Genomic DNA, 12441 nt, shown 5'->3' with positions numbered 1-12441 from the left:
GCTATGTAGGGCTATGTAGGGCTATGTACGGCTATGTAGGGCTATGTACGGCTATGTAGGGCTATGTACGGTTATGTAGGGCTATGTACGGCTATGTAGGGCTATGTAGGGCTATGTAGGGCTATGTAGGGCTATGTACGGTTATGTAGGGCTATGTAGGGCTATGTAGGGCTATGTAGGGCTATGTATAGCTATGTAGGGCTATGTAGGGCTATGTACGGCTATGTAGGGCTATGTAGGGCTATGTACGGCTATGTAGGACTATGTAGGGCTATGTAGGGCTATGTACGGCTATGTAGGGCTATGTACGGTTATGTAGGGCTATGTAGGGCTATGTAGGGCTATGTACGGCTATGTAGGGCTATGTACGGCTATGTAGGGCTATGTAGGGCTATGTAGGGCTATGTAGGGCTATGTAGGGCTATGTAGGGCTATGTACGGTTTTGTAGGGCTATGTAGGGCTATGTAGGGCTATGTAGGGCTATGTACGGTTATGTAGGGCTATGTAGGGCTATGTAGGGCTATGTAGGACTATGTACGGTTATGTAGGGCTATGTAGGGCTATGTAGGGCTATGTAGGGCTATGTAGGGTTATGTAGGGCTATGTACGGCTATGTAGGCTATGTAGGGCTATGTAGGGCTATGTAGGGCTATGTAGGGCTATGTACGGCTATGTAGGGCTATGTAGGGCTATGTACGGCTATGTAGGACTATGTAGGGCTATGTAGGGCTATGTACGGCTATGTAGGGCTATGTACGGTTATGTAGGGCTATGTAGGGCTATGTAGGGCTATGTACGGCTATGTAGGGCTATGTACGGCTATGTAGGGCTATGTAGGGCTATGTAGGGCTATGTCCGGTTATGTAGGGCTATGTAGGGCTATGTACCGCTATGTAGGGCTATGTAGGGCTATGTAGGGCTATGTAGAGCTATGTAGGGCTATGTAGGGCTATGTAGGGCTATGTAGGGCTATGTACGCTTATGTAGGGCTATGTAGGGCTATGTACGGCTATGTAGGGCTATGTAGGGCTATGTACGGCTATGTAGAGCTATGTAGGGCTATGTAGGGCTATGTACGGCTATGTAGGGCTATGTACGGTTATGTAGGGCTATGTACGGCTATGTAGGGCTATGTAGGGCTATGTTGGGCTATGTAGGGCTATGTACGGTTATGTAGGGCTATGTAGGGCTATGTAGGGCTATGTAGGGCTATGTATAGCTATGTAGGGCTATGTACGGCTATGTAGGGCTATGTACGGCTATGTAGGGCTATGTACGGCTATGTAGGGCTAAGTAGGGCTATGTCCGGTTATGTAGGGCTATGTAGGGCTATGTATAGCTATGTAGGACTAAGTAGGGCTATGTCCGGTTATGTAGGGCTATGTAGGGCTATGTACAGCTATGTAGGGCTAAGTAGGGCTATGTCCGGTTATGTAGGGCTATGTAGGGCTATGTAGGGCTATGTATAGCTATGTAGGGCTATGTAGGGCTATGTACGGCTATGTAGGGCTATGTACGGCTATGTAGGGCTATGTAGGGCTATGTAGGGCTATGTAGTGCTATGTAGGGCTATGTAGGGCTATGTAGGGCTATGTGGGGCTATGTAGGGCTATGTAGGACTATGTACGGTTATGTAGGGCTATGTAGGGCTATGTAGGGTTATGTAGGGCTATATACGGCTATGTAGGGCTATGTAGGGCTATGTAGGGCTATGTAGGGCTATGTAGGGCTATGTAGGGCTATGTACGGTTATGTACGGCTATGTAGAGCTATGTAGGGCTATGTAGGGCTATGTACGGCTATGTTGGGCTATGTACGGTTATGTAGGGCTATGTTGGGCTATGTAGGGCTATGTACGGCTATGTAGGGCTATGTACGGCTATGTAGGGCTATGTAGGGCTATGTACGGCTATGTAGGGCTATGTAGGGCTATGTAGGGCTATGTAGGACTATGTAGGGCTATGTAGGGCTATGTACGGCTATGTAGGGCTATGTACGGCTATGTAGGGCTATGTACGGTTATGTAGGGCTATGTTGGGCTATGTAGGGCTATGTACGGCTATGTAGGGCTATGTACGGCTATGTAGGGCTATGTAGGGCTATGTACGGCTATGCAGGGCTATGTAGGGCTGTGTAGGGCTATGTAGGGCTTTGTACGGTTATGTAGAGCTATGTAGGGCTATGTAGGGCTATGTATTGCTATGTAGGGCTATGTACGGTTATGTAGGGCTATGTAGGGCTATGTAGGGCTATGTAGGACTATGTACGGTTATGTAGGGCTATGTAGGGCTATGTAGGGCTATGTAGGGCTATGTAGGGCTATGTAGGGTTATGTAGGGCTATGTACGGCTATGTACGGCTATGTAGGGCTATGTAGGGCTATGTAGGGCTATGTAGGGCTATGTAGGGCTATGTACGGTTATGTAGGGCTATGTAGGGCTATGTACCGCTATGTAGGGCTATGTAGGGCTATGTACGGCTATGAACAGCTATGTAGGGCTATGTAGGGCTATGTAGGGCTATGTAGGGCTATGTAGGGCTATGTAGGGCTATGTACGGTTATGTAGGGCTATGTAGGGCTATGTAGGGCTATGTAGGGCTATGTAGGGCTATGTACGGCTATGTAGAGCTATGTAGGGCTATGTACGGCTATGTAGGGCTATGTACGGTTATGTAGGGCTATGTAGGGCTATGTAGGGCTATGTAGGGCTATGTACGGCTATGTAGGGCTATGTAGGGCTATGTACGGCTATTTATAGCCGTATATAGCTTTGTATAGCCGTGTATTGCTACGTAGGGCTCTGTATCCCCTCTATTAATATCCCTATATAGAATTTAGTCAAACCACTATATGATGACTACACTACGTACTTACCATTCGTCATGTACCGTACATTGACATATCCACTTACATACGAGGCAATATGGCGGCAGTTTCTGATGGGAATGAAAAGTCGTTGGAAGATGTCGATTATGACTTGCAAAGAAATTTAAAGGGAGTCAACACAAGAACACCCGACCTTTCTACATTGGCGCAAAAAGGAGATGAAAAGGTAAAGTTACATAGTTGTGAAAAATTATTATCTTGACTGGTACTCGCTTTTTGTCCAACTAAACTTAAAGTTACTTGATCCCATGGCCTCGGTTGTTTGAAAGCTGGATAATTTGCTATCCACAGGATAAAACGCTATCCAGTAGATAGCGTAGTATGTTTTGCTTACGCTTATTCGGTGGATAGTGATTTATCCTGTCGATAGCATTATCCAGGCAGCTTTCGAACAACCGGGGCCTGATGAATTACGTCTTAAACATCATTTTTTTTAAAGCTTGTTGAGCAGTTTTTGACTGAGGATGTTCAGATTGGCGGAGGAGCAGATGAAAAACTTCAAAGTCAACTTTACATTGGTTAGTTCAGCCCCATAGATCTCATTAACTTCAGACAATATTGATGGCACAGCGGCCAAATGCAGACCTCTCAAGTCTCACGATTTTGTCCTGAGACTCACGGTTTTCACTTCAATCTCACGATGAGAAACAGAAATCTCACGGTAAACAGAGTAACAAGACATTTGATTAGCGCCTGGTTTTAGGACTCTTTTAGTTATTTTTGTTCGTCAGTTGATCAATCTCCCGGTTTTTACTGAAATCTCCAGAATTTTTGACCTCAATCTCCAGATTTCCAGTGCTTTGAGGTTGAGAGGTCTGCAAATGTTTTAAAATATCTAATTGTAACCAGACACTGGGGTTAAGGGGGGGGGGGGGGGGTGGGGGTACTCAGCAGAAAATGTTAAATTGACACCCTTTGTTCAGAGCAGGCCCTGTTGGCCATGAAAGTACATGTAAATCTGAGCAGACACTCTCTTGTAGTCCCAGGACCATGCATTCCAGTTTTCCACACACATCCTATGCCAAAGATACGTTGATACAACAAGGTTTTCATTGTTTTTCTAACTTAAAGTAAGTCATCTAAATGCCAGTTAAGGAAGGTCATCGCCAGATGGTAAGATAATGCACTTTTGAAATCCACGTTGAAAATCTTCGGCAAAACCCACATTAAATAATTATGCAGCATGGTTGTTGTCCCAACCACATACAAACACTGCATGTTTAAGACGGATTCCGCTGAAAGTTTGAGCAATGAGTGTGAAAATTAAGTACCAAATATCTACTCATTGCACGGCAACATTTTGTATACTATTTAAAAGATCTCATCAAAATTCATTTGTCTTAGTGACCCCGCAATTAAATTCTAAAGCATTCTCGAGAAAATAAAAGTTAACCTCGAAAAAATGTATTAAATGGCCATTTTGTTTTGAACTGGCGCAAGACGTCCGTTTTAATTGAAATAAAGACAACTTCAAATCCATTTTTCTCTCGCGGGGTCAGCTTGAGTGCTAAATTTTTGGCAGGTTTTTGTTAGCTGTACTAAAACTGTTGCATTGCTAAGAGGTCTTTTTGGTAACTTTATTTTTGCCTGTATTGCTCTCAAATTGTGCGGAATCCATCTTAACCTCTCATAAGTAGACACATCTCCTGTTAAGTGAACCCTTTTTGTCTGGTCACAAGAGTGCCACACATGGAATGACATGCACTTTTATGCAACTGCCACAAACCTAGTAAAGCTAAATGGTGCAGTAATGGACAGTAATGTGCTCATGCTGGGTAAATTCACTAAAGCCTATAATCTCCCGTGATTAGCTGTTTTTTTTTTCTTCATACAGTACATGAAGCTACCGTAATTGGAATTGCAGATTATCTTAAACAAATATATACAGTATTATCTAGATGACTTGCAAATGTTTACTTACAAATCAAGCCATCTACCATCTTTCCTGTTTTACCCCATACTCACTGATCAAGTTTAATTGACTTGTTCGTTGACATGATACCTATTATGCATTGTTTACAGCATGTTTCTGGGGCTTTCATGACGTAGTGAAAACTCTTTTGGACAAAGGAGCAGGTATACGATTGCAGTACACTTAATGCCAAGTTTTTGTATAATATTTTTTAAAATGTAATAATACTATCCATAAGCAACACCACAAAAACTGAAATCAAAATCTTGCACAAGCTTCTCAGAAAAAAAGGAGCTTTGAGTTTTCTTAGCAGGAGTCAATCCAATCCAACATTGCATAAACAAATAAAATTATCCATACCCACCCCTTGGAAGGTCATCGGAAATTCTGAGGTGTAGGCAGTCTCAAAATAAATTATTTTTATTAAAAGGATAGTATTCCAAAGGGGTGGGGGATTCAAACCAAAAAATACCTTCCATGGGAGGGGTATGGGTATGCTGCAGTTAATTTTTGATCTCAGTTAATTTAATTTATATTTTAACAAGTTATTTTTTTTTCTTACTAGTTGATTTTTTTTTTTTATACAGTACTACACTGTAGGTAAATTAAAATAAAAGGGTTAGGGTTAGGGTATGGGTAGGAGTCATATATTTAAAAAAAAAAGTAGTGGTTCCCCCAACATTTCCTACGTAGCAAAGTGGATAAAGGGATAGAGAGCAAATCCAGAGGTTGAGAGTTCACATCCAGTGCTGGTTAGCGAAAAGAAAAAAAAAAACTTAATAGATAATAATACTTTGGGGAGGAGGATAATAGCAGATAGCAGGGGAAGTAAAGTAAGGATGGGGGGGGGGGGGTAGGACATCAAGTGAGGGGAGGTGTTTTACTTTTTTTAACTTTAACTAGTAAAAAAAGAACTAGTTAGAAAAAAAACTACCGGTAGTTAAAGTAAAATTATAATAATTTACTGAGATAAAAATAACTGCAACATATATTTTCTTGCACCACCATGTATACTATTAGGACTTTATAATTTAAGTAGACTTTATACCCCCCTGATTTGATTGCTTGTGTTTTAGATATCAATGCACAGAACAAAGATACTCTTTGGACACCACTGCATGCTGCAACCTTTCAGGAACATGGAAAGGTACAGCTACATTTATGGTTATGCTCTCCAGCCAACCAATTCTGGCTTTTAATATACATACAGTAGCATGATGCATCAAAAAGTGACTGCTGATGTATTGTTATCCCTGATCTCCCTCCCTCACCATCCCACAGGGGTGTGTGTTGGGGGGGGGGGGGGTGGATTGCTTATATATATAAAGATATAAAAAAAATATACTTAATTGACCACTCCCTGAATGGGGCTTTTCAGGGCCAATGTGAAACAAATATTGTAAATAAACCTAACATGGTTAAAAATCCCAACTGGCAGGAGGCAGACCAGTTGGCTATTTACAAGCGTAGCTGAGGAGTTGAACTCGGGTGACCGAGGACAAATCCAGCTAGTGGTCAGAACAGGACTTGAACCCGCGACGTCCGGATTTCAAGTCCGGCGCTCTAACCACTCGGCCACGCTGCCTCCAACATGTATATTATATACATGTATAACCTTTCAGTCGCATGTATATTAAGTAGGCAGAATATGCATTTGATTAAGGTTGCCTCCAAAACATTGGTTCCCATGCATTTTGTATTGTATACCAGTGGTTAGCACATTGAAAGTTCCAGATTTAATTAAGGCAGCATTGCCGAAACGTCGGGAATAGTTTTTTTGACTACAGCGTAGTATTTACATTTTTTTTCATTTATACATTCAGCACCTACGCTGCGCAGGGTTTCAAATTTTTATCACTGTTGTCTGACATGCATTGGCAGTGTATAGCATCTTTGTGTTGGGTTCTTGGCCGAAGGGGGGGGGGGGGGTTGGGTTGTGGGGGACTCCCATACTAAAGGGATGGGGATGCTCATTGGAAATTTTGAAAATAACCCCTACAAGAGACCAATCTGGGCGTGGCTGAAGCTACTTTAGACCGCTAAAAGATACCAAAATTCTGAAAAGAGAATTTATATTTGTATTATTAATTTCTTCGTGTGTAACCCTAAACGAGACCCTGACTGCTAAAAATATTGTCATTTTGCCCAAAACACCCTAAGCGAGACCCAAAGTCCGACATTTATACCCCTAAGCGAGACGATGAGCATCCCCGTCCCTTTCATATGGTAGTCCCCTGCCACCCCAGGTTCTAATTAAATAACATAACAGTGTAATTTAAGGTTACACATGTGCATCAAATGGATAGTGGTTACTTGGAATAGTATTGGAGAAACCTGATAAAATCACAGTCACTGGGATTAAAACAGATTTCAATTTTAAACAACAAGCATTGGTGAGTGCTATGAGCATAACCATTAACAAGATTTAACTACATGTTGTAAATTCTGCAGATTGTGATGCTTCTTTTGGAAAGAAATGCACAACCAGAGCTCCCTGACAGTGAAGGAAGGTGATTAGTTTTAATATGAAAACTACACGTATTAAGCTCTGAAGTGATTCACTGATTCTTAATGCCGGGCTGTACAGAGCTTTACAGTCAGACTTGTATTATTTTGTATGGTAAATTTGTTTATTTGAATGACTTGTGACAATTTAAGTCATGTAAATACACTTATAAATACCATTAGTACATTATACATGTACTGTCAGTTATAAAAAAAATTATGATTGTTTCTTTTGGTTTCTCTGTAGAAGTGCAAAGGACTTTGCCTCAGCTTCTGACAAAGTTTGGCCACATTTTGCAGGTACATTGTATGTTCATGTGAGACTGGAGCACTTTCCTTGCACAACTGCAGCTTGGTTTAATTAAAACCCAAAATCTGGCATCCTGTGTGGATCAAGTTTGATGTTGATTCTTATGTTTCTTCTCAGCATTCTCCAGTTTTCCTCCCTCTCCAAAAAAACATTGTTTTGATGTATTTAAACTCCAATTTAATCCCCAGTTGAACAAGATTGATTTTTCTGAAGAAATCCCTTATCATGATAAATGCTGCAAAAAAGCGTTGAGAGGTTCATGATTCCAAAAAAAAGTTCTGCTCAGGGGGGGTGGGGGGGGGGGGGTTGATGCCCCTGGCAGACCCCAATAAGTGCCTTGCACCTACCATGGTCGCCTTGTTTATGTTTTAATGTCGGGCTTCAGCCCTGAATACATGGAATATAAATTATTAGTAAAGTCAGTATATAATAAGTAAAATTAAAACAAAAAATGCCTAAGTGTTATCCCACAATCTCCCAGTAGGGACTATGCTGGTTACTATAGAATGATATACAGTTTTTCAGTTAAGAACAAGACAGTAACATTGTATTAAATAAATGGTCCTTCAATGTATTGTTATGATTTCAGCTCTTAACTGCCCCAGGACATCCAAACAGGAGCTTATAGAAAAAGGAATAATCAAAAAGGTAAAATTCGGGAAAAACAAACGAACAAACAAAATCTTAAGAAGGCATTCTGTCTGATTCATTCTCCCAGCTTCAACAACAGACCCTGGTAAGCTATTCCAATCACGAACAATTTAGATAAAAAACGAGAACTTAAAAGAGTTACATTTAGCAGTCTTAGCAAACAATTTGCAAGGGTAGAGCTACACGTGTTAGTCTCGAAAAAATCTTTAAAAATAGATTTCAGACAATTATTTGCCATGTTTTGTAGTACTAAATAAATTCCTTGTTGTGCATGATGGTGTTGATGTTATTGTATAATTATACTGTACATTTAGCTTCCCAACCAAAGCAAACAGCAATAGAACTAATCATTCCATGCTGCTACAGAAGCCAAAGCTAAGCAGTAGCACTTTTGTAGCTGTCTCAGGCTGCCTTTCCATCTTTTGGATTAAAGTTAATGGAGTTTTAATGATTAGTTTGCGAATTTTAGTTGGATGATCTTTCCAGAGCTGGTTCGGCGGGGAGACCAGGATCAGGTCCCAAAGCAAGAATGGTAAGCATACTTCCAGTAATTTTTCAATTAAATGACACTATTTCTCTTTCTTTTTGGGAAAGCAGAGATGAGAGCACTCGACTCCCACCAATGTGGCCTGGGTTCGATTCCCAGACTCGGTGTCTTATGTGAGTTGAGTTTGTTGTTGGTTCTCCTCCTTGCACTGAGGGTTGATTGCTGAGGGTTGATTTCTCCGGGTTCTCCGGTTTTTCTACCTCCACAAAAATGAACACTTCCATTTCCAATTCGATCGGAAATTACATGGCGCCACAAGCTTACAGCTTTAAACCTCCCGTGTCTATATAAAGGTAATTTAATTTTTTTTCCAATCAGCCCCCTCCCCCTCGGCCCCTTATGAAAGGCATTTTTTGTAATAAGCGTCCCTACGCTGGACACGTATTATTATTAAAAACAACCTTTTTTCGATATTATGCACTTTACGACTTTCCCTGGTGGTTATGTTTTGCATTATCACTTTTCACACCAATGTTTTAAGAAAACGTACATGTATATTAAAATGGTAAACTTAATTGCTATGCTATATGCTTAAAAGGGACTCGAGTTTAGTGTTTCGAGGTGTTGTTTTGTTTGTGTTTTTTTTAATTTCTCTTGTTTTTATTTGTCCTGTAGGCAGCCTTCTCTCGGCCAGGCTCAGCTTATGTATTGCAGTCAGACCCATTTTCTAAGCGCCGCAGTAACCAAGAGAGTTCTGACTTTCCTCTCGGTAGGTCGCTTGTTTTGTTTACTCGATTTCTTTAGCGAGCATCAAGGTAAAAAGAAAACGATTTTTTTCCTCTAACCAAATTTGCGAAAATGATAAAAACGAGGGTCATTTTCTCGAAATCTCTAATAGAACGTTCACATCTTTTCTTCTTTTTGCTTCCAAAAAAAGGAGTGCTAGCTGCTATTTTGTGACATGGCTTCCCTATGTACTGTACAGTACATGTAATTAAATTGACTGGTTTACATGGAAGTTGTTTGAGTAGTTCTCAGGAATGGACAATTCTTCTTCGGAACATAATCAGTTTACTCGAAATCATTGCTAAACAAACAAGAGTCGAGCCACCATCCGCCATTTTTGGCGTGATCGGTTCAATCAAGTGCATAATGCCGTTCCATTCAAAACACAAACTTCCGAAAATTTAAACAGTCCTGAATGTTCAATCGATTCAGTCGCGCCAAATAAATCTCCCCAAAGACCCAATTCGGTAGTCAGAAGAATTTTTTAAATTCGGTTATTCTTCAAGCATGACGTTGACCTATTTACTGTCTTATTTTTAGGAAAGAATTTCTGAATCGATTATACAGTTTGTAATTATTTGCTTAGTAGCAAGGCTTTCGAGGAACTGGATTATTTTTTTTATTTTTACGATTATTTTTTATTCCCCTTTGCCAGGTGGTCCTGTTGGCGGCGACATTTTGGCGGGAACGACAAGCACACCAGGTCAAGATGAGCATGGGGGAAAGCCAGGATTCTCTGTGTGGCGTACATGAAATAGTTTTTTAAATGCAGGGTTGTGGGGTTTCGTAACAGTGTGTTTATATGTGAGATTTATTTATAGAATTGAAATGCTTTACTCCACACAACGTTTGTGTCTACATTTATTTTATCTTCATGAAAAGATGGCGACACAAATCGATACTTGTCATGCAGTTTTTGGATTTTCATAACACTGACTCGATTTTTGTGTTACAGTACTTGTACAAATATCTCTCTTTATAATAAACAATTGGTTGGAACAAATACCCATAAATTGTTTCTTTTATGTAACACCTTTGCCTTTTATTTTCCTTTTTTTTCGATTTGTGCCTCTTTTCTTAATCCGTTTTCTGCTGTATTTCTTTTTCTCTCTTTGATCATTCCCCCGGCTAAACGATCAAACATAGTCGTCCAACGTCGCGTGTGTCGTACACAACATGATGGAGCGGCTAAACGAGTAAACTGGTTTGATCAAACATCGAACAAAGTGATCCCACGTGATACTTTGGGCGTTTTACTGCTGAAACATCACATAGGTTCGGTATCTGATTGGTTGCTTTTTCCCGCTTGGGCTTGCTTTGTTTGCAGAGGTGGCTAAACGATAAAATAAAACATTTGCTCGGGAAGAAAAATGTTGCATGAAAACAAAAATAAACAAAAAACATTTAAGATGACTCCACAGAAATGAAAGTTGTCCAACAATTTTTTTTTAACTATTCCTGAATGTCCCAAACTTAGCACTCATTCGAAAAATGAAAAAAAATAAGATTGATCACCATGCTCGCAAACGATATATGATAAGCCAATCTTACCCCATTTATGCTGTTCTTGTACCAATCAATCACATTGTAGCTGGAAGCAAAGTTTATAAAAGCATTACTTAAAACTTAATAGGTAGAAAGTTCCTAATATAAGGAACAATGAAATGCATAACTTATGGGAAAACATCACACAAACGACATGGATTCAAAACGTTCCTCTAGTCATTATTTTCAAGATCATAATTTGCATCTCAAGTGACGTTTTTTGTTCACGCTTTCAGCGTTATTTTTTTCCTTCGAACAATATTTCCTTTTTTTGAAAGAAAATCGTACCATTTGTTTAATTTCCAAGCATCCTGGCTTGATTTTGCATCAATTTCCGTTATTTGCCGACTTTCTAAGAAAATAGTGAAATCCAAGATGGCGCTTATAATATGACGTCACAGCCAAAAAAAAAAAAATGTCATTTTGTAATTGTAGAGTGAGCGAGGGGCTTTCTACTCAGTGCAAAATAATTTTACTAGGCATTTATAGAACGGAAACCCGAGGGTTAAAGTTTTTTTTTTTTTTTTTTTTTTTTTTTTTTTTAAATATTTTTAATTTCTTGCCATACAAACATACAGTACAAAATTACAAAGAAAAAAAGAAACACTACTTACAATTTAAACATTACTTACAGTCCTAACGCTACTTACTTACACTAATACAATACTTACTTACACTACAACAATAAATTATTACAAGCTTAACATTACTTACTACAAACAAAGCACGTTAAAAAATAAACAAGGTATATTATGCTATGGAGAGCAGAAGAAAAAAGAGACATGCAAAGCAAACACCAGCTTTCTAAACAAAAGGTCAAAAGGCAGGTTTCGAAAAAATAGAGTGACCTAAAATATTTTCGGTGGAGTTTTTTTAAAAGGTAGAGTGGAAAAAGGAAATAGTCTAACTTAATACAGGAATAAAGATATTCCATTTTCTGTAATGTTGAGCAAGTGTACCTTTTTTCCTGGCAATGTAAAATTCTAATTTAAGAGTAGCTCTTAATTTAGCCTTAAAAACTGGTAAAGAGGGTTTAATCTTATCAAGCTTACACCTATAAATAAAATATTTTCCAAGAAGAAGAATATGGTTAACTACCATAGAGTCTGTATCGATATCAAACTTACCAAACAAAACATCGGTGAGAGAAAAATTTAAAACTTCATTCTTATGGATGGCCAACCACGACAATTGGCATCAAGTTATTTGTAGCTTGAGCAGTAATCTTTCTTTATTTATCCCTTGACGTTTAGAGGCGGCATTTAGTGTCAGCTGGCCATTTGTTTGAAATTCGATTCGCTTTTACCCGCGGACTTGAAATATTGAAAAGCGATTCAACTTTCGAAACGCGTCCTGT

The 12441-nt window shown here is 39.6% G+C and overlaps 1 protein-coding gene across 1 annotated transcript; it reads left to right on the top strand.

Moving 5' to 3' along the window:
- Positions 1 to 2894: 2894 nt before the first annotated feature.
- LOC144661274 (uncharacterized) lies at positions 2895 to 10544 on the top strand. Its single transcript, XM_078521979.1, has 10 exons — positions 2895 to 3054; positions 3328 to 3406; positions 4911 to 4964; positions 5877 to 5947; positions 7252 to 7310; positions 7553 to 7605; positions 8205 to 8263; positions 8736 to 8798; positions 9429 to 9522; positions 10195 to 10544. The coding sequence occupies exons 1-10, from the start codon at positions 2926 to 2928 to the stop codon at positions 10290 to 10292; spliced, it is 759 nt and encodes a 252-aa protein (XP_078378105.1). The 5' UTR covers positions 2895 to 2925; the 3' UTR covers positions 10293 to 10544.
- Positions 10545 to 12441: the final 1897 nt, after the last annotated feature.

The sequence above is a fragment of the Oculina patagonica genome, chromosome 7 (genome assembly GCF_052425735.1).
Source record: "Oculina patagonica isolate OP01 chromosome 7, crgOcupat, whole genome shotgun sequence".
In the NCBI taxonomy this organism is placed as follows: domain Eukaryota; kingdom Metazoa; phylum Cnidaria; class Anthozoa; order Scleractinia; family Oculinidae; genus Oculina; species Oculina patagonica.
The sequence above is the reverse complement of the archived record's forward strand: the minus strand, read 5'-3'. Positions and strand labels throughout refer to the sequence as shown.

Bases quoted from the DNA above. Each gene is read 5' to 3' on its own strand.
- LOC144661274 (XM_078521979.1), top strand. From the start codon at position 2,926: ATGGCGGCAGTTTCTGATGGGAATGAAAAGTCGTTGGAAGATGTCGAT. The intron at 3,055-3,327 runs GTAAAGTTACAT...TTTTTTTTAAAG, and splicing joins CGCAAAAAGGAGATGAAAAG to CTTGTTGAGCAGTTTTTGAC. The intron at 9,523-10,194 runs GTAGGTCGCTTG...CCCCTTTGCCAG, and splicing joins GAGTTCTGACTTTCCTCTCG to GTGGTCCTGTTGGCGGCGAC.